Source organism: Podarcis gaigeae (assembly GCF_964106915.1).
Source record: "Podarcis gaigeae genome assembly, chromosome: 3".
In the NCBI taxonomy this organism is placed as follows: Eukaryota; Metazoa; Chordata; class Lepidosauria; order Squamata; family Lacertidae; genus Podarcis; species Podarcis gaigeae.
Genome location: NC_139680.1, coordinates 87,705,937 through 87,728,058, shown reverse-complemented (window position 1 = coordinate 87,728,058; position 22,122 = coordinate 87,705,937). Strand labels below are relative to the sequence as shown.

The 22,122-nt window shown below is 44.9% G+C and overlaps 2 protein-coding genes and 1 long non-coding RNA gene across 11 annotated transcripts in view; 1 reads left to right on the top strand and 2 right to left on the bottom strand.

Annotated features, from left to right (window-relative positions):
- LOC310841689 overlaps positions 1-22,122 on the bottom strand; it is a 540,183-nt gene that overhangs the window by 4,840 nt on the left and 513,221 nt on the right. The window lies entirely within an intron of this gene.
- Positions 1-22,122, top strand: part of SUPT7L (SPT7 like, STAGA complex subunit gamma) — a 49,042-nt gene that overhangs the window by 14,683 nt on the left and 12,237 nt on the right. Inside the window, exons 1-2 of one of the 7 annotated variants that reach the window (XM_083732651.1) lie at positions 1,060-1,137; positions 19,516-19,576. The gene's annotated coding sequence lies outside the window, so the exon portion shown is untranslated. Of the gene's footprint in view, positions 1-1,012; positions 1,138-19,515; positions 19,577-19,639; positions 20,233-22,122 lie in introns of those variants that run through there. The other 6 variants (XM_083732653.1, XM_083732652.1, XM_083732649.1 and 3 more) reach the window with 6 other exon arrangements.
- On the bottom strand, positions 324-20,466 carry SLC4A1AP (solute carrier family 4 member 1 adaptor protein; the record flags this gene model as incomplete). Of its 3 annotated transcripts, none has more annotated exons than XM_083732359.1 (14): positions 324-651; positions 3,712-3,781; positions 5,469-5,524; positions 6,365-6,463; positions 8,549-8,777; positions 9,299-9,410; positions 9,909-10,098; positions 10,741-10,810; positions 12,104-12,264; positions 12,637-12,776; positions 14,752-14,812; positions 16,976-17,098; positions 17,430-17,619; positions 19,510-20,466. In XM_083732359.1, the coding sequence occupies 14 exons, from the start codon at positions 20,296-20,298 to the stop codon at positions 602-604; spliced, it is 2,340 nt and encodes a 779-aa protein (XP_083588485.1). In that variant the 3' UTR covers positions 324-601. The 3 variants fall into 3 exon arrangements, with proteins under 3 accessions (XP_083588485.1, XP_083588487.1, XP_083588486.1); XM_083732361.1 differs by having other exon boundaries at positions 6,374-6,463; positions 19,510-20,106; XM_083732360.1 differs by having other exon boundaries at positions 8,549-8,774; positions 19,510-20,106.

The following is a 22,122-nucleotide window of genomic DNA, read 5'->3' as shown; positions in this document are numbered from 1 at the left end:
TGGCTTTGAGCAGCTCCATCTGGAGGCTACTGTTCGCAATTGTATTTTTGAGGGAATCTGGAAGCGGAGAAGAGGTCTATGTTGGAATAAATAGGGAGAAACCCTCCTAAAATCAGCTATGTACATGTAACAAAATACACATATGCAGGATTGCCATACACAACAAAATGAGTGTCACTTGACTGCCTTCTGCATAGGAAACCCAAAATAAATAAAGCAATCCTATAGTGAGTTTCTTAGCTAAACAGAAGTTTGAGCCTGGATCTCTCCAGTGTATGATTTCCTTCTTCCCACCCCAATACTTGCAATGGGGAAAAAAGCACTTGGAGTCTTAGTTTTTATTGTAAAAAGCCAGTCTTGTTATAGATAAGTTTGCTTTGTAAATACATAGCTTTCACTACTATATACACACTTTGATGCACAATATACACAAATTCACGTTTAGTGGGGGAAGACGCATGTGTGGCGAGGTTCAGGAACTGTTAAAAGGAATTTAAACACAATGAGCAAAAGTTTGTTGCTTGCCATGTAAATGAAGTCTTCTACTCTGTAGTGATTGCGGTACTATAGTCCTTCACTTCTCAAAGCCAACACCTGAAGTTTAATAGCCGTATTTTGCATTCAGATGAGTTCTACCATCACCACTTTGACCTGCATCAAAAGAGGAAGATTAGAGTGTTTCTTTTTCCCTTTTCAAAAAACACTCTTGTGCCCAGTAGTGAAAACAATATACAGAGAAACAGAAATAGTCGACAAGTCACAGTCACCTAGACCCTACATACTTGGCAGCGTGTTAAGTTAATCACAAGCAGTGTAAAACTTTCCTGACATGGGGTTCAGCAGAGGTGCAATATTTTGGCTATGCAACAGGTCAATGTCCATTTCAAGGAGAGGGAGATGGGGAATTAAATTAGACATCATCCAGGTGTGACCTCCACTAATGGTAGATGATTTGTTTTTGTTTTTTTATTCTGTTTTTTATTTTGTTTTTTTTATTTACAATATTCTGCAGAGGTTGGAAGTAACTAAAGGTGTAGGAATATTCATGGGGACACGGAGCAAGTATGTGAGAAGCAAAAGGACATTTCCAAAGCCAAAAAAGGGAGTGAAATGGTTGGCTGGACCTGTGAGAAGCAGGTAAGGTACTGCAAGAGATGCAAAAATATTTGGGCTTATACAATGTTCATAAAGCTGGCTTCTAATCTTGTTCTACAAAAGGCAGAAATTTCAAAAAATAACTCTTAGAATGGAGGCTGCTCACAATACAAGACTAATCAGAGGAATTCAGCAGCACTGCTACTTTTAAGTACACTTAAGTAATCTCTACATTATATGCAGGTAGTGTATCAAACAAGGGTATCTGGGGCAAGAAAATCCTAAGTTGCATTTGTTTACTTCAATTGATGGATGAGCATCCTTGATAACTATGTATTCCAGTTGGAGACCTTGGAACATACAAACTCCCCTACCTTTCTACTTCAACGCTTAAGTCATTCTAAGCACTTATTATTATTATTATTATTATTATTATTATTATTATTATTATTATTATTACTACTACTACTACTACTACTACCCTGCCCATTTGGCTGGGTTTCCCCAGCCACTCTAGGCAGCTTCCAACAGAATAAAAAAGCAACAAAACATCAACATTAAAAACTTCCCTAAACAAAGCTGCCTTCAGGTGTCTTCTAAAAGTCAGATAGTTGTTTGCCGTATTTTTCGTCCCATAGGACGCTCCGTCCCATAGGACGCACTTACTTTTTTTTGGGGGGGGGGAAATAAAGGAAATTTTTCCCCTTTATTTCCCCCCCAAAACCAGGTCGGGGAACAGTGGGATGGCGGCGCTGTGCCTCCCCGGTGTCCCCCGAGCTTGTGGGGCTGGCCGATGTCTGCCCGGCGCACGGGGAACTCTGCTTCAGGGTGCCATGCGCGCCGGGCGGCAGGCTGCTATGCGCAGCGTGGGGAGCCCTGCGGGGAACTCCTGCAGGGCTCCCCACACTGCGGATGTCTGTCCGGCGCGCGGGGCGCTCCGCCCGCTGGGCGGCAGGCTGCGGACACCTGCGCGAAGCACCGGGTGTCCTCCAAAGGGCGCCCTGTGATCCCGGCTGCCGCCCGCAAGCCCTGTGCGCCGGGGGGGTTTTTCCCCCCGGGCGCTGCAGGCTTGCCGACACCTGCGCGAAGCACGGGGCGTCCTCCAAAGGGCGCCCCGTGCTCCGCGCTGCAGGCTGCCGCCCACAAGCCTTGCGCGCCCGGGGGAAGTTCCCCCGGGCACGCAAGGCTTGCGGATAGCTTCCTGGAGCCTGGAGAGCGAGAGGTGTCGGTGCGCACCGACGCCTCTCGCTCTCCAGGCTTCAGCGAAAGCCTGCATTCGCCCCATAGGACGCACAAACATTTCTTCTTCATTTTTGGAGGGGAAAAAGTGCGTCCTATAGGGCGAAAAATACGGTATTTCCTTGACATCTGATGGGTGGGCGTTCCACAGGGTGGGCGCCACAACCGAGAAGGCCCTCTGCCTGGTTCCCTGTAACCTCTCTTCTCGCAGTGAGGGAACTGTCAGAAGGCCCTCGGCGCTGGACCTCAGTGTGCGGGCTGAATGATGGAGGTGGAGACACTCCTTCAGGTATACTGGCCCGAGGCCATTTAGGGCTTTGAAGGTCAGCACCAACACTTTGAATTGTGCTCGGAAACGTACTGAGAGCCAATGTAGGTCTTTCAGGATTGGTGTTATATGGTCTCGGTGGCCACTCCCAGTCACCAGTCTAGCTGCTGCATTCTGGATTAATTGTAGTTTCTGGGTCACCTTCAAAGGTAGCCCCACGTAGAGCAGGAGATAACTAGAGCATGCACCACTCTGCCGAGACAGTCTGCAGGCAGGTAGGGTCCCAGCCTGTGTAACAGATGGAGCTGGTAGACAGCCGCCCTGGACACAGAATTAACCTGACTCTATGGACAGCTGTGAGTTCAAAATGACTCCCAGGGGCACAGTTACCACATTCAGGACCATGCGGTCCTCCACACCCGCCCTCCCCCTGTTCCCCCCAAAGCAGTACTTCAAGCTGTGATGGAGGACGTTCTATGCCTGAGGAACATCTACCACCAGCAGGTACATCAGCATGACTTAGGGATAGAACTTTGCACAGGGTACTCTGTCTGCACACTGGATACCTTTGTATGCTTGTGTCCTCCCTAAACCTCAGATGGCACCGCTGCTGCCTTTATCTCTGGCTAAGCTGGGCCAAGGGCAAAAGCATGACCTGAGTAGGATGGTAGGAAGGCAGGCAGGCAGGGAGAAACAGCAATAACGTAGTCAGAAATGTTCTGGGATCTGGAGAACTAAGGTCCAATGTCAGTCTTCCTTCAGACAGAGCAAGCTTAGATCCTTCATTTGCTTGTGCTTGCTCTTCCACGGCCTCATTACATAGGATAGCAAATAAACTGTAGTATCAGTGTACAGGACTAGTCCTGATGTCATCCTGCTTGCCCTATACTTCAGCAAGACAAAGGTGAGCAGATTTAGAGACTCTGTGGTGCAAAATTATTTAGACTACTCCATACACAAGACATTTCAAGTGGCTGTCTCTATGCTGCCTTCTGCTCAGCTGCACAGCTTCATGCACCCTCTTCCGTTTCTCAGCAACCCAAGTCCCCTATTTTGCATTGTCTTCAAATAGATCAGGTCAAATATGATTTTGGAAAATTATAAATTACCTTCAGGTGGCATCCACACACAGTAGTCTGGGTCATCTTCTGGATATTCTGAGGACAGAGTGCGTTGAGACTGCAGAATAGATTAAAAAAAGATGCTTTGTAATTTTAACATTTCCCTTCCCTCTTTCGGCTGCACAACTTCATGCACCCCTTTAAAAAGGTTCTACTAGCACTTGTTTGAATAATATATTATTATTACTACTAGCTTTTAATATTTGATGAATTAATGTATTTTAATATTTTGCCCAGAGTGGCTGGGGAAACCCAGCCAGATGGGTAGGGTATAAATAATAAATTATTAATTAATTGCTATTATTAAACTTGGGGAAATATCTTAGTGTGAATATCTTGAGAACATGATTTCAAATTGCTTTAGACAGATTCTATTTTATGATTGGATTGTAAACTGCTTTGAAGGGCTATTTGGGCCAAAGAATGACGTGTTAAGTTTGAAACCATTTTCCCCCACTTTCTTTATGCAAACAGGGTTTTCTTAGACTTTCTAAAGAGGATAGTTTGTGACAAAAGACAAACAAGAGTTTAACAAACACAAACATTATATGGTTATACTTGATGCTATAGTGGAGAATCTAATGTTACTTACAATAAAACAGAACAATACTGTTGGCACAAAGTACTGGAAGGTATAAGCTGCTGGAGAAAAAGCATTATTGCAGCCTTGCAAATTGGGATTGACAAGCCTGCTTCCCCTACAACAGTTGTTGCCCGGCTGCATATAGTTTTGTTGGCGGCAATGCCCTGCCAATGATTTCTATTAGATGAGAAAGTTAAAGCACTGCCAGGTTAGTATTAAGAAAACTCAAAATTATTTGCATTATAATAAAGTGGCATAGCTTCCTGCAACTTGAGTTGTGCTACCATTCCAAAATAACCAGCAGCTATATCTTTTCACAACTGTGTCTTATCTAGCAGTAATACTAGCACAGGGATGTCTAACCGGTTGACGGCGATTGACTGGTTGATCTCCAGCAGCTAGTGGTTGAATGCGGGCTCTATTTCCTTCGCGTGGGGGGAAGAGAACATCTGGCCCCGCCTCCTCCTTCATTCTCGCACGATCGCAAAAGCTTCTGGTGAGAGACTTTTTGACGTGCCTCCCCCCAAAAAGCTAAACAATTTCAACCTGCCCCCCCAAAAAGCTCAACAACTCTGACTTGCCCCCCTAAAAAAAAAAAAAGGTCAACAAATTTATTCCCCCTCCCCAAAAAGGGTAGATCACTGTCAGCTTTTTATTCTGGAAGATTGCAGTCTCTTGGGAGCTGGATGTCCCTGTACTAGAACAGTATCTATCAGCCTGACATGAGACACAACGCAGAGTACTAACCACTATACGATCACGGCCTCACCAACAAACTGAACCGCTGCTGCACATGGCCAGTGAGAATAGAGAACGGTCCTCCAAGCTGCATTTGACTTGGCGGTTGACCCGCCCCCCCCCCCAGCAATAGCACAAGAAGGCAACAGTGTCCCACCCCACTACTAGCAGCCTGAATACTTATGCCACACAAGGACCAGACACCGTGCACAAGAAGACAGCAATTCCTTCTGCCAAGTCAGGAGGATTGCACGGGGGCCAGAGAACACAGCACTAGCACTGTCTTATCTTTTCCTTATCCTCTTATGGACACCATCTCCCATAAATGCCGGCATCAAGCAATTCTGCGAATGCACCAGGTAGGGAATGCAGTATGTTACAGTGCACTTCATCATATTTATATGCTTTAGTTCCTCCAACTCACCGTATTTGCAATGTTCGTTTTCTTATTCTTGGACTTTCCTGCAGATGTCTCAGGTGCTAGGAAAAAAAAAAAGAAAAACTATATTAACGCTGCCAACTCTATTTAGAGAAATTATTCAAAACAAATTTCAGACAAATAAATCCCTTATGTAAAAAATTAAAATAAAATGGCCAGGGAGCTGTTAAAATTAAGCACCGCAGCTCCTTAGGCCCCACCAACAAAATGCACACAAGCCAGAGCCAGGACAGCAAAACTGCCTTTGGGGTGTATCTCACTAAGTAAAGGTTAGCAGTTTTGATACCTGTAGCAGTGCTATATTAAACCAAGTATTGCTTGCTATTTCCCCCCTTTCTCCAGAAAATTTTGAATATTTTAGTTATGTGCCTAGCACTACAAAGGAGACATTCCAAATGCGCTGTTCCTCCATTCTCCTTCTAATCTTTTAAAATACATTAATCTTTATTAGTTTTCCAAATTTTAACAAATCCATCCTACTTATTTAAATTTAATACATTTTAATCCTTCTAAATTTTGTTGTTACTTGTTTTTGAATGAAAAGTATTCATCCTTTAAAAATATGATTACTATTAAAAAAAACATTTTTCTCAACTTTTTTAACACACTAGGAAACTTCACACAGTGATCATTTAAATAATTTCCTTATGCATTTTGCCAAAAAGAAAGTATCTCATCAGGATTATTATTTTATTTAAGCATTGTGGTTTTATTTGTTACAACAGATTAGATGTTCAGAAAACAAGCTGAAGGAACTGCTCCCTTATATTGCAAGATGTTCCAAGTATTAAAATATATTTTCCCACTCCAACTGTACAAACCAACAGAATATGATTGTATCTACCATTGTTGTCTGTCATCCATTTTTCTCTCGTACTCACCTGGCTCACCTTGTGGCTTCTTCTGTGATTTATTCAGTGGGGAGCTGCACTCTGGCGCCACTGTATCTTTGCTCAAAGGCTCTGATTGTGGCTGAGCTCCTGTAAAAGAAAAATGGAACCCCACAGACTTAGTCAACCAGATTCTTTAATGAACACAGATTAAATCTTAACAAATTCTGACAGCTTACAATTAAACTGCCTTTATTTCTTTTGAAAAGCTGATCAGTGCTATACTATAATAGCTTTTATCCAATGAAATTAGTTTTCATATCTATCTATCTATCTAAAAACAGGCTTAAAGGTAAAGGTAAAGGTACCCCTGCCCGTACGGGCCAGTCTTGACAGACTCTGGGGTTGTGCGCCCATCTCACTTAAGAGGCCAGGGGCCAGCGCTGTCCGGAGACACTTCCGGGTCACGTGGCCAGCGTGACAAAGCTGCATCTGGCGAGCCAGAGCTGCACACGGAAACGCCGTTTACCTTCCCGCTGGTAAGCGGTCCCTATTTATCTACTTGCACCCGGAGGTGCTTTCGAACTGCTAGGTTGGCAGGCGCTGGGACCGAGCAGTGGGAGCGCACCCCGCCGCAGGGATTCGAACCGCCGACCTTTCAATCAGCAAGTCCTAGGCGCTGACGCTTTAACCCACAGCGCCACCTGCGTCCCTTAAAAACAGGCTTACACAGGCTGCAAAATGCCAGAGGATCAGAAATGTTCAGAGTCCTGCTACTTCACTTGCTTTGAGCTATCAAAGCAGGTACACTGTGCTACACACAAACACAGGAGGTCTGAGCCAGTCAAGTAAAAACACAGTACCCACAGCAACCCTGCTACCTTCTGAGGACAGGCACTGTATCAGGCTATTAAGCAAAATGGAAGATCTGTCCATGTTTCTCATCCTTTCTCCCAAAATCAATCAATGCAGGATCTGTGCATTCCCCAAAGGGTGAGGGATTAAGGCGGGAACGTAAGGGCTCTGTAAAGCCTCATAACTATATTTTGGTGCGTGAAGGTGCTGTGCCCACTAGACTGAACCTAAAATCCCCGTTACCTAAGAAAATTTACCTTGAAATTTATGCAATAATTATTCCTGTTGCTTCACTGGTCTTTGGAGATGCCTGTGAAATTTGGTACTTTGATTTAAAAAGAGACCCTTGCAAGGAAAATATCCCTATTAAAAATGAACCTAACACTTATAAAATAGTAATGCTGCTAATATGCTAATCTGAGCTCTTCATAGCCTACACCAGGCTTCATCAAACTTGGCCCTCCAGATGTTTTTGGCCTACAACTCCCATGATCCCTTGCTAGCAGGAGCAGTGGTCAGGGACGATGGGAACTGTAGTCTCAAAACATCTGGAGGGCCGAGGTTGAGGAAGCCTGGCCTACACATACCATTAGCAACTTGAACTGTTTGAGAGATTGATTTGAGCAGCCTATGGTTTCTATCATCACTAGAGACCTCTGAAATGGTCTGAAATGTTGCGATGGGGGCAGCCATTTTTGCAACCAGCCGCACAGATATGTGCACTAGATGCAAGTCACAGGGAACAGTCCCAGCAGCAGTGGTTAGCATACAAATGCTAGCTCCTGGCCAGCTGAGGAGGAAGGGAGCTGGTCTGAAAGACTTGCACGCAACACTCCTCTCTCCACAGGAGTGTCCCACAGGTTCTCTAGAACAATTTATCCCAAGGGCTTAAGACAATTTAGCTCAAAGGAAGAAATTTACCCCATCAATGTGCACTTCTGTACTACGCTCTTGACTTCCATACTTCTTCAAAAGAATTCAGGGCAGGGTTTTCAGAGGCACTTAAGGAAATGAACATAGCTGAACCTAACTGTTGTTGGCAGGAGTACCGTATTTTTTGCTCTATAAGACTCACTTTTTCCCTCCTACAAAGTAAGGGGAAATGTGTGTGCGTCTTATGGAGCGAATGCAGGCTGCGCAGCTATCCCAGAAGCCAGAACAGCAAGAGGGATCGCTGCTTTCGCTGTGCAGCGATCCCTCTTGTTGTTCTGGCTTCTGAGATTCAGAATATTTTTTTTCTTGTTTTCCTCCTCCAAAAACTAGGTGTGTCTTATGGTCTGGTGCGTCTTAGCAAAAAATATGGTACATATCAAGCATTCCAACAGTCCCCGCTACTGCTTTTAAGAGCCTCAAAATGAAGGGGAACAGAACTAGACTAACCTCTATGAACAAATTCCATTTCCTTGTTGCTGCAATCATAAGAACTGGAAGGCCGTTTATGCTGTCTAACTGTTTCTTGTGCTGGCATCTGCGTCATTGGGTTTTGTGTTCCTTGATTTACAGCTTTCATTTCTTCTTCTTCCTCCTCCTCCTCTTCCTCCTCCTCTGGCCCCTCATCTTTCATCTTTAATAGGTTTACAGGTATATCTGGACGCTTGACAGGCAGCTTCTGTGGGGCAAACAAAAATTGCCATGAATGTAGTTGTTATATCATCTGCCACTGATATATGGAACAGAATATGCCATGCTATGAGGCAATGTGCCTTTGAACAGCAGTTATTAAGTACTTACTGAGATTTGTAGAAACATAAACAGGCTCACTAAGTAAGCCCAAAGCTGAACTGTTTCTACAATAGTTCCTCCTAGTGCCCACAGAAGTGATGTGATCCAACTATCTTTGAATGCCCATCCTAATGGATCCAACTTCTAAATAGAGCCTATCTTTTGCAATGGTTTTGACTAGACAAAATAAATAAATTAAATCAGCAAAATGGGGAGGGAAGCAATATCCAGCTATTTCCCATTTCCCCTGACCCCCTCCTCTGCTCTCAACACTCCAAAATGTTGGGGGGCAGCAGGGGAGATGGGACATGGTCAAAATGGCTTCCCTTCCCGTTCTGCTAAGAAGCCTTACTGTCAGCTGAATGACACATTTTGATACAACCCATAGCTTTTGCTTTCTTTACTTACCCCCACAGTACCAGTTTTCAGTCTGAATTTGCTCCCTCCTTTCATGGCACCAAACATGGGTAAAGTCAGCTTTTTGGGTTTGTTCTGAGTTTCCGAATCTTGACTCCCAAGCCTACAGAACATTTGGGGAGGGAAGGGAAGAGAATAAGTAAAACACACACAGCTTTAGTATCAAATTCTGAAGGACCAGCACTAGACCTATTGCTGTGTGCACTTTCTCTCTCTCATGTGGAGATTCCACATTAAAAAGTTCTTTCTCATTGCAAACCTCAAGGTGTGGCCTTGGGCTTGTGCAGAGACAATGAAGCCCATCAGGGACAAATAACAGAATTGCAGGCTCCCTTCTCAAACAAGAATTCCTTTCTCCCCTGCTGTTATCCATGGGGACTGAGGGTTATGTGTTGGCACTGCCATTAATCGCAATTAATGCTCACCAGGGTTGTACGTCAAAATAGACTTGGAAACCAGTTCTTTGAGAAGTTCCAGTGCCAAAACCTGCCTCCCACCATCTCCATACTCCTCTGCATGTACATTTTGGGTAGTCATCAGAGAACTATAGCTCAACAAGGAAAATATAAAATGATTACCACTCCATAAAACGAAGACTCACTTGGATTTCAGCTCCGGCAATGAAGCCGGTGTAACAATCTTAATCAATCCTTTCAATCGCTGCTGCTCTTTCCTCAGCTCAAAAGTCCGCAAATGAAGCTTTCTACGTGTCACACTGTCTAAAGCACATCCTGATTTTATTTCCGTCATGAATTCGTCCAAAGAATCTTGCGCTGCTGAATGCGATTGTGCTAAAGGAAATACAAATACAGAAAAAAACATGCCATCCCAATTTAGTTATGGGTAGTAGTGGTCCAAAATTTTAGTAGCTGACACAGAACAGATGCCCAATACAGCTTTCTGAGATGAATACAATTAAGACTACAGATGTGCTTGAATTCTTTAATCTAGTAACTGTATTTGGGAAAATGCAGGGTTTATCTATGCAAAAATTGACTTAGTATTAAACAAAGAAATGAAGGACATGATAAAGTTGGTTCCTTTGGCATACTGCTAGGCATGTATAACTAACTTTCAAGGACATCTCGAGGGCTGCTGATCGGGAAAGGACTTGCAAGAAGGAAGTTGAAGGTTATGCCAAAAGTGTGTTATCACTTGCCCATATTGAAACTCCTTATGCCAGAATGAAATTTGTTTTCCTTCCACTAAATGTAACATGCTTTCCACAGAACTGAATTTGAGAGTTTTAACTTGATCAGCTTCTTTAGAAAGGCAAGTATTAGGCATTTTAAATAATTTTAATCATGATGTTACACTTGGCTTAGTCTTTCATTTGTGGAAGACAGAAACAAAATACCCTTAATATTACAAATTAATTATGCCTTATTCTCACGCCGACAACCCCAACATTTGAATAAAGTATGTGGCCTTACTTGTCTTTGAAGATTTCAGCTTCTCTGCTATCTCAGAGAGCTCTCTTTCAGTTGCGGCTAATTTTGCACTCTACAGAGAGAGACAATTGAAAAGTGATGAGCATCTGTAATAGCTTTACAAAACTTTAAAATAAAAATGTAGCAACCTTTTGGGTTCCCAAATGCTGGCAAAGTGAAAAGCCTAGAAATACAAGGAAGTGTAGCAACAACCCAATTGTGGAATGCTCTCCCAAGGGAGGTTGACCCGGCTGCAACTTTCTTGTCTTATGGAAGTCAGGCAAAACCTTTAAAAGAAATTTAACCAGGCATTCAAAATATCTTGAAAATTTTAACTCAGTCTTTTAACTTCGCTTTTTATCTGTTACTTTTCCACCTGCAATTGGTGTGTGTGTGAGAGAGAGAGAGAGAGAGAGACAGACAGAGAACTTACGTAAAATGCCTAGAAATCTTTGGCTATACAGTGGTATGAAAGCATTTTAAATAATCACCACTGGCTCGTTATTAAGCTTTTTTGCCACACTGAATCAAGTGTTTTCCTTCTGTGTTATTTCAGTTTAGAAGACCAAAAAATGATTCTTTCTGGACAAATGAACATGCCAACATGGCTACCCCTCTGAAATTTGATACCAGACAAGTAACATGATAGTGGAAAGTGGTTTATATTCCTCTGCAGCAGCACTCTTAGCAATGATTATTTATGAGAGCATAATTCAGGTGACAGCATTTTTAAAATTCTGGCAAGATACTTTGGGTTCTATCCAACTAAATCACTGTACACACCAGACGATTTCTGAAAGTGCAATGGGACTTACCCTCGCACTCCTCCAAATCTGCACTGGGGATTCCCCATATCCTTTGGAGCAGATCTTAGGTAAGTGCAGGGGAGAGGTCAAATGCCATTGTGCTCATGGAAGTCTTTCTGCGTGAACAGTGGTCGAGTTGGCTACCATCCCTTCTCCTGAGCCTGGGAAAATGCTGAGGAATCTATTAGACTTTGCACCGACTTTGGAAAGAACCAGAAAGCAAAAAGCTGTCTTCCAAGTCTCTGCATGAGATCTTCTCTACTCCAGAGTCAGGTAGGGACTCTAGGTGGCCTTCCACTGGGATTTAAGAGATATTGGAGAAACAGCAAGATGACCCTCTGATTTCTCAGCTCCACCTTCCCTGCCACCAGCTCAGAATTGAGGTGGACGGGGGAAGCTTGCCCCTGCAGTTGTTCTGAACCCTGAAGATGCTCAGTGAACCTCCAAAACTCAACAGTAACATCAGTCAATACCCTGTATCTTGGCCTAGAGGGACAGGGTCAGCAGCAGGCACAAATTTTGACTAACTACCACGAATCCCTGGCTGAAGTTGTTCCTACCAATGAATCAAAGGTTTCTGGCTTCTCATCGATCTTTCCTGCTTTCTTCATTCTGCTCAGACGTTTCTGTTCAATAACTCCTGTCCGATCAAGGAATGTGTCATCATCACTATCATAAAAGTCTTCCTCTTCCCAATTCTTCGCTTTTCTTTTTCGGGATACTAAGAAAGAATGAAGACAAAAATACATGAAGAAAACTGGAAAAGCTCGAAGCCAGTTACACACCTGTACATCTGATTTAGTGACAGGTGATCTAATGCACATTTCAAAAAACAAGCAAGTATGCAAATGGACACAAAGATGTGAAGTCACCACATCCAATAGTTGTGAAAATAAAATGCAAACAGCGCATGCCAGCAATCCTTGTAGGTGAGCAAGATACAAGCACGATAGTAAGAGGTATAATAAGTTAATAAGATAAAAATGCTTAGGGTTACACATTTTACAGATTTAAATTCTTTCAAAGCTCTTGTCAATAAGACTATTTCCAAAAAGAATTCTGCGTGGCCAGAGCCTCTGGCTAGTCCACCTACCTGCCTCTTGCCGCAGCACACCCCTCGCATCCAGTATCCTGCAGGCTTCCAATGAACACTGGATCATTGCTTCCTTTTTCTTCCCTGTATGAATCGCCTCTGCCACAAGTTGCTTTCCCGAAGCATCATCTATAGGCAGCCTATTGAATTCAGAAGGTTAGAGTTCAAGGAAAGATCAACAAATGGCCTGACATGTCTGCTCAGTGTCAGCTTGTGTACTACTCAAAACTGTTCTTTCAAATAACCTTGGCCTCTTTGGTTATAAAGCATCTCAACATTAATTATACAAGGTTTAGAATCGAAGTTGGAGGCGGCCTTCCACCCACGACCACTTATTTTGTCTCGGCCTGGATGGAGAATTTTCAAAAGTTGGACGCATTCTGTTTCAGTGCTTTAGGCCTTAAACTTTCAGCTTGAGAAGGCCAAGCACGCAGGTTCCGGTGGAGACTTTCCCATAGTAAAATAGGATATAGACTATGTCAGGGAACTGCCATTGGTTCAGGAGGGAGAGAGGAAAAGCCGAATGGATTATAGAGAACCTCCAGGGATCGTGGGGAGCAGTTCCTCTTCAACGGAGGAGGGTAAACACACCTCCAGTGAAGAGGAGCCGCAGGAGTCGGAAGTGGCGAGGCGGTCCCAGGACTCCGTGCCTGGGAAGAGCGGGAGGAGAGGGGTCCTCCGCCACCCACGCCCTCCCTGCGCAGAAAGCATCCGCGCAGAGAGGGGAGGCGCAGACTGGGCGTCAAGAAGCTGCTTTGCTGGGGAAAGTTTAAGAACCACCCTCTGACGGATTCTGTCAGCGATTGAGCCAGCCATGGGAGAGTGGGGCTCCGGACAGATCAGGTTTATTTTGGCAGCAAAAGCAAGGCTTCACAGCCAAGCAGGGAAATATTTGCTTGCTTATGCTCGAGCAACCCCTTGGAAACACTGCAGACTATATAATCAACTGAGCACTCGCGGGAAAATAGGTAACAATTTCTATTAATCTCAACTGAAATCTCATTGCCTCATCTCTTTTCCTTAATAACAGTAACAATAATAATTTTATTATTTATACCCTGTCCCAGCCATGCTGGGCAGCTTACAGCATATATAAAACAGTTAGTTGTAGCTGGGTTTCCCCATCCACCTTTCTTATTGGATCTGTTTTCTACACCACTGACAGCTTTAATGCCCTTTGCAATTTGCCTGCATCCTTTCTAAGTATGGTGCACAGAACTGGAAAGGGTACTCCAGTTGAGGGCATGGACCTCTTCAGCCAACCCTTGTGTGACTGTTGCCATCCTTGTTTCCCAATACAACCAAGTGAACATTTGAAAAAAAGGCATTTGAGTATTTGTGGGGTTGACACCTGAACTCTATCACCACAATCAAATATTTTAGTGAAAATACAGTGGTGCCTCGCAAGACAAAAATAATCCGTTCCGCGAGTCTCTTCGTCTAGCGGTTTTTTCGTCTTGCGAAGCATCCCTATTAGCGGCTTAGCGCTATTAGCGGCTATTAGCGGCTTAGAAAAAGGGGGGGAAAGGGAAAAAACTCGCAAGACTCGCAAGACGTTTTCGTCTTGCGAAGCAAGCCCATAGGGAAATTCGTCTTGCGGAGCGCCTCGAAAAACGGAAAACCCTTTCGTCTAGTGGGTTTTTCGTCTTGCGGGGCACCACTGTAGTATGACAAATCCCTTCTATGCTTATTTGAAAGACAAAGCACTCACTTCTTTCAGAGTTATTTCCCCCATTCTAGCACACTCAGTACAGAGACAACCTAAGAGCTATTGCAATCAACAGGCATTTGGCAAACCTCCAACATTAGTCATAGAGTAGATCCATTGAGTTAGCAAGCCAAAGGTTAAACTAACCCCTTTCCAGGCCCAAAAGGAGCTTGGGGTGCATTTGTGCAATATACCTACACATTGCAGCCAACACACTAACATGTGGCGGCACACAGTTTGGAAAGCTCTGGTGTAGACAATAAATGAGATTGGAATTAATATTCTTACATTTCCATTTAACTGCTCTAAACCAATTCTAGATGTACAAGACATAACAGCTTTCTCTGCCTCTCTGACTTACAGAAAGACACAACTATACAAAATTATTACATAGAATACATACATACTTCACCCTACAGAGCCAAGTGCCAGTTCCTTGTGCATCAAATTCATACTCTAACTCTTCACCTAGGAAGAAAAGAGAGGGAGAGGAGCTGATTTACTTGCATACATTATCAGCAGCTTTGTTTTGTAGTGAAATAGATAGCCTGCATTACATTTAACATAAATTCTTGCTCTTTACTCCTTTGTAAATTATTTTAATTTTTTATGAATGGTAACAGTATTAAACTATTAACTGGCTAAGTATTTGGAATCATTGTTATTTCAGCAATTGGAGCAGTTTAATTACATGGTTTAAAATTTAACTGCACAGTATCTGTAAAAATCCTTCCTAAGGCAATGCTATATTTAATACTGATTCATTTATCAATTAGCAATAAAGTCTTAAAATGATCCATCACTCTAACTCCACAGATATTCCTGCATCTGTAAGTGGTTCAGACACATCTATAGTCAGACACATTTAGAGAAATCTAGACCGGTGAATATATCACTGCTAGATCAAAGCTTTAACAAAGTTCTCAGACATTTCTTTGTACAGATCAAAGATAATGCTGCAGTTAAGCTTCGTTTCCATAAAGGAGCTTAAGCTGACAAAGTAATTTAAACGTTGGAAATTAGTGGTCTCCCCACCAATGTCGAAGATGAATTGGCACACAATTTTTTATGAGCTGCAGTAGCTCATAGAATAAGTAGAATTTCATTAAAGTATAATATCCCATGCTCAGTCTAAAACCAAATAGCCAGCACAATCCTATGCATTTTTACTCAGAAATAAGTTCCACTGTGTTTCATGGGGCTTATTCCTAATAAGTTTGTTTGGGACTGCAGCCATCCTCTTCTGCACTCTGAAGTTCTTAAACACAAAAGGTTGATAACTTTAATTTGTTTCTAGTACTGTACCACTCTAGGTTACAAAGGTGTGTGTGGAAAAAACCCAAGGGCAGAATTGCCATGGAGGGACTAATACTTTCAAGTTAAACCAGGATATAGCTATACAGATCTGTCCAATCTGCTTGTTTCTTATTTCTCCTGCAGAAAGCAGGATGACCACAAGCAACACAGAAGAGGTTAAAAGATCAAGAAGCACAGTAAAGCTCTATTCAGATGTTCAGCTGAACATGGGGGGGGGGCAAACTGTGTAGAGGGTGCAGCAGTGAGTGTGCCAGCCCTCCCCCCCTCTACTCCTGAATTTAATGCCTAAAGGTCTGTACTGCTTTGCCTGTGGCCTAACTCCTGCCATCCAAGCATGGACATTTGAGAGGGGCACCCTTTTGGTTGTAGACCTCTATATGCATAGCCTACCCTGAACCCTGAGTTGTGCATGGTTCTTGGATGCACAGAGGGATTTGGCAAAAGGCTTCTCTATCTCAAATGTCCATGCTAATGTGCAGATGGCAGGAACTTTGTGTTGGCAAAGGCAGGTCCAGAGGGATGGGCCCACAGCTGCTTTGTACACACCTTTCCCTCAGGTGAGGAACATATAATGGGGCTTATAACTCCATCTGATTCCAGAGAGGAAATGGAACACCTGAACCAGAGTCTAGGATATGTAACTGACTGGGCAAACAAACTGAGACAAAAGTACTTTTAGACAGTAGGAATGCTGTTTGGGGGAATGTAGTTCTCCATCTGAAGAATCAGATTAGCAGTCTGGGTCCCAGTCTTTTTCTTGGTTGGTCAGGTGGCAGCGGTGGACAGGGCCATCTTTGCACAGCTTTTGACCTGTGAACCAGCTGTGACCTTTACTTGAAAATACACATATTGTCACCATCAAATGACTTAGTTGTATTCTAATCAGGTAGAGTAGCCTGCCTTTGAAGAGTGCCTGGAAACTGCAGCTGCTGCAGAAGGTTGTAGCCAGGCTGCTGACTGGGGCCTCTCATTTGAAATATTTTACACCACAGCTGGCCTATCTACATTGGCTCCCCGTTTGTTTCTGGGACCAATTTAAACTGCTGGTCTGGGGCGAGGGCATTTAAAGGACCACCTGCTTGCCCTTTCGGATCACCCAGAAATTACTTACTCCCTCATTTCTTTATCTGAAGTACAGTATTTTTGCCACTCTTCCACTCCTCTATATGTTGTGGCTTTAATGGTTTTGTTGATAGCTGATTTGAAGGCTTTTATGCTAAAAGCAGTGCATTATATGTATATACACTAACTTCTTGAGTGGCTCTGCTAAGCAGCACTACCATGGTGGACAAGCATGACAGGTAACACACATACCTTCTCTGTCAAAAAAACCTTGCAATGCCTTCTTGGGATCTTTCAAATAAAAGGCTTCTTGATCCTCCTGAAACTCGATGGCGATAGGGTTTTCTTCACCCTCCTCTTCCTCTGCATCTTCCCCTGAAAAACAAATGCAAATAAAATTATAAATGAGAGTAGATATAGAAGAGAATAAAATACAGCCTCATTTTATGATCTAGGAGTGTGGCAAGATAAACCTTGCCCAGATACCTACAGGTGGAAGAAAGCCACATGTACAAAGCCTTTGAACAGCCTTTTTGGTAGGAAATAATCCCAGTCCTCAGTAAACATGGAATTCACATATAATTTTACGGCAATGAAAACAGAAGACAGAAACAAGCTCCATGAACTAACACCACACAAGTTTCAATGGTTGAAGATGAAGCATAGGTAAGTGTTAAGAGTCTACCAGTAATATACTGTAACTTACCCAGTCCCCAGGAACAAGTGAAATCAGTACTCCGACTATTTTCATTTCTATGTTCATCCTTTTCCTTTTGATCTTCATCAGAATCATCGCCCAGCATGGTCTTCTCTAACTTGGCCTGCTGCTGCTTACGGAGTTCTTTCAACTGGGTTACAGTCAGCTCTGATTCTGGTTCTTGATCCTCCTCTGGGCCCTGCGGATTAAGTTACAACATACAAAACTGAATGCCAGTTAAAAAGTTATGATAGCTATAACCTTAGTTTATTTACCAGAAATAAGTCCCATTGAGTTCAGTGGGATTTACTCTCTAACAAATGTAGTTAGGATTAAAGTTCAAGTTTCTTAACTATTATAGAATGGTGTTGTTGTTTAGTCATTTAGTCATGTCTGACTCTTCGTGACCCCATGGACCAGAGCATGCCAGGCACTCCTGTCTTCCACTGCCTCCTGCAGTTTGGTCAAACTCATGCTGGTAGCTTCAAGAACACTGTCCAACCATCTCATCTTCCGTCGTCCCCTTCTCCTTGTGCCCTCCATCTTTCCCAACATTTCCCAACAGGGTCTTTTCCAGGGAGTCTTCTCTTCTCATGAGGTGGCCAAAGTACTGGAGCCTCAGCTTCACGATCTGTCCTTCCAGTGAGCACTCAGGGCTGATTTCCTTAAGAATGGATAGGTTTGATCTTCTTGCAGTCCATGGGACTCTCAAGAGTCTCCTCCAGCACCATAACTCAAAAGCATCAGTTCTTCGGCGATATGTATAAATGAGCTGCTAGGTAGATTCTTAATTCATCTTTAAATTGGATGCTGTGAAACACAGAGCCTCCTCCTTCGCTAAAATGAAAAACCAAGAACATTTCTACACCATAAGGTGAAACAGCTAGAAAATGCGAGTCTCTCTGGGGAGAGCATTTCACATAAGACGAGCCCCAGACAAAAGGCCCATTCTCATGTTGCCACCTTCTAGACCTCTCATGGAGGAGGCACATAAAGAAGGGCCTCCATAATTATCACAGGTCTGGGTCAGTTCATATGGGAAGAGGTGGTCCTTGAGGTATTGTGGTCCTGAGCCATTTAAGGTTTTATAGGTCAAAAGCATCACTTTGAATTGGGACATCTGCAAGTGCAGTTCAGCATCATTAACTGTTACAGGATAACAGACAGTGAACAGCATTGCTCTTTGAACATGCAGTCACTTGTTCAATTATTAAATTTATATCCTGCCTTTTGTCCAAAATGAGCTCAGGGTGGCAAACATCAAGTGATAAAACAAGAAATACATCTTAAAAACAACTCCAATTCCAAATACAAACCAAAACAGCAAATACGTTTGATCTAGAGAGACACTCCTATTTTCTGTGTTAGATGATCAGAGAACTCTCTTGTTATATCCAGCCTTCAATAATTCTGCTTGCCATAGCAAGCTGAGGCAGTGTGTGTGTTATGTGTCCATGTCTGAAGGTGCTCCACCAGTCATTCTTTCCCTTGAGAAGGAGGACAGGCAAGAATTAGGTGTTGGATGCCCTGCTTGAAGGTGCTCACAGCATCTTAAATCTGGCATGCTACCCTCACTTTCCCTTATGAAAGGTTGTCCAGGCAGTGGCAGACTCAGTTGGTAGAGCATGGGACTCTTAATCTCAGGGTTGTGGGTAAGTGCCCCATGTTGGGCAAAAGATGGGGTTGGACTAGATGACCCTGGTGGGCTCTTCCAGCTCTACGATTCTAAGTCTTCCTGAATGCAGTCAGGACTTCTGGGTAAAAGTGTGTAGGATTGCACTGCAGATACCCCCTTGGCCAGTACAGAAACTAACACCACAGCCTGCACCCAAAGGTACAGGTGGGCGTAGAGAGCCTTCTTGGTAGTGGCCCCGCTTTGTGGAATGCCCTCCCATCAGATGCCAAGGAAATAATTATCGGACTTTTAAAGACATCTGAAGGCAGCCCTGTTTAGGGAAGTTTTTCATGTTTGATGTTTTATTGTTATTTTTAATATTTTGATGGAAGCTGCCCAGAGTGGCTGGGGAAACCAGGCGGAGTATAAATAATGAATTATTCTTATAAATTATCACGATTACCCTCTCCTTACCTGCAGGACGAAGAGGCGGCTGCTGCCCCCGAAGCGCAGGACGTGGCCCACCCGAACCCGGCAGTAGGTGCGGGGCGGGATCCGAGCTTTGTTGAGGAAGGTGCCGTGCGCGCTGTCTAGGTCGTAGACGTAGAGCCCGGGCTCGGGGCCCTGCTCTTCCCCTTCCTCCGCGACCTGGCCTCGCTCCTCCTCCTCCTCATCCCCGGCGGGCGGCCGGCGGCGCTGGAGCACGGCGTGGTGGCGGGACACACACGGGTGAGCCAGGGAGAGGTCGCAGCCCGGCGCGCGGCCCACCAGCAGCCAGCTGCGGCCTGCCAAGCGGACGCTTTCCAGCACGGAGCCGCCTTTCACCACCTCCAGGCTGTAGCCGGACGAGGCCTCCTCTTCCTTGGCAGGGCATCCTCCCCACGGAGGCTCCTGGTACTGCGGGAGGTCGGGAGGGGGGCAAGGGCGAGGAGCGGGGCCTCGCGGGGGCTTGGCAACCGCTGCTTTCTTGGGGTCTTCTGCCCCAGTTTGAGGCGGCGGCGGCGGCGGCGGCAGAGTCGGCTTCTTGAAATCCCCCATTCCTTCGCAGCCCTCCTTCGCGGGATCCGCCATTTTAGCGCGTCCGGTTCTCAAACCGCCCCCCCCCCCCCCGCGGAAACCACCGCCGTGGCACTTTGGTTCCGGGAAGGGAGTCACTGTCTTCGAGGGCTCGGCCTTTGTACGCGCCCTCCCGCGGGGGTAAGTGGGTCCCGAGTTTGCATGTTCGCGTTCGCGCGCTCTGCTACCTAAAGGCTGGAAAGCCATGTGGCAATTTTATTATTACAAGCGAGGGGGAGAGAAGGATGGAGGGTCGGAAGCGATATGCCTCTGGATGCCAGCTGCTGGGAGAGAGCTCCGCCGCTTCACCCTTGTGGACTACCCTCGGGGGCATCCAGCTCGCCGCTGGCCTTTGACTTGATTCAACAAGGCTCCTTACTGCTCTTGCGGAGAGGGCTCTAGGTGGTGGGCATCCCGGTCAAAGCCGTTTCCTTGCATAGCAGGGGTCAGACTAGATGGCCCCTCCGTTAGGAGCGCTTCCAACTCTGCAGTTCTATGATTTGGAGGGTGGTCATCCGAGAGACTGAGAAGGGGGCAGAAGGCTTTCCTGACTGCCTTTGAAAGACCGACCGACCGTCCGTGTCCGCCTCGCTCTCTCTGTGTGTGTGTGTGTGTACAGGAAACCTGTGCACCCTTTACCTGAGTGGAAATTTATTGGGCACGCTCAAACGACCTCTCCTTTTCACCTGGAGTAATTCCCACCACTGGGCAGGGTTGCTTCACTTTGCACGTGTTGTTCATTTTGTTTGAACCCTCAACGTTCTTGCAGCCTGCCTCTATACTAGAAAGTCAGCCCACTTTCCCTCTGAGCCTCCTTTAGTATGTGTTGTTCAGCTGCCCCTAAAATGAGGACACGACTTATGCAATACAGGGACACGGTGAATACTTGAAGTGTGCAGATACCTAGTTAAAGGTAGGTAAAGGTACCCCTGCCCGTACGGGCCAGTCTTGACAGACTCTGGGGTTGTGCGCCCATCTCACTCAAGAGGCCAGGGGCCAGCGCTGTCCGGAGACACTTCTGGGTCACGTGGCCAGCGTGACATCGCTGCTCTGGCGAGCCAGAGCCACACACGGAAACGCCGTTTACCTTCCCGCTGGTAAGCGGTCCCTATTTATCTACTTGCACCCGGAGGTGCTTTCGAACTGCTAGGTTGGCAGGCGCTGGGACCGAGCAGCGGGAGCGCACCCCGCCGCAGGGATTCGAACCGCCGACCTTTCGATCGGCAAGTCCTAGGCGCTGAGGCTTTAACCCACAGCGCCACCTGCGTCCCTGATACCTAGTTACCGGCTCTCAAATCTGAAGCAGTTCTTAAAACGACTTGCCTTTAGCACATATGTATCTGAATAAAGAAGCACCCTGCACAGCAACATTTTCAAATGTAAATGTGTCAGTGAGGAGAATCTGTGCCCCCACCTACTCTTTTTGTCTGGTGTTCCCCAAGCAAACCAGGGGTCTCCACCATTTTGGGGCCTGGGGACACATTTGGAAATCTAAGAAATGGCAATGAGCATGTTATAAGAGTTTAAGGTCTCAAATACAGTATATAAATTAAATGTACATGGCAAACACGTACATAAATATATAAACCACATGTCTGAAACAGTACAGGAAGACAGTCCTGAAACCATTTTGACTTTCCCAAACTGACCAAATGTTTCTCTGCAAGGAGGGAGGAAATGGGAAAACATCCCCATTATCTCTGTGCTCACAAATCCTGCCTTAAGGGCACATTTAAGATATGAATAGGGTGAGGCTGTGACCTGGACTCAGGAATGAAGTATTTATCATCACAAAAGAATGACTAGGATGCCCAGGTAATCCAATCAGTGACCATTAACAGGTTTCCTGCCAGACAGGATTCTGCTCTAGACCACCCCCCATGTATTTCTGCTGGGGACCACCTCTTTCTGTGATGTATGCATGATGTTTTGGGGGTGGTCTTGGGCTACAGGCTGGCACTTTCAAAAGTCTATAAGGGCTTGCACACCATTGTTCTATGTTCCTCCTCCCTGCATCTGGTGAGTGAGGAC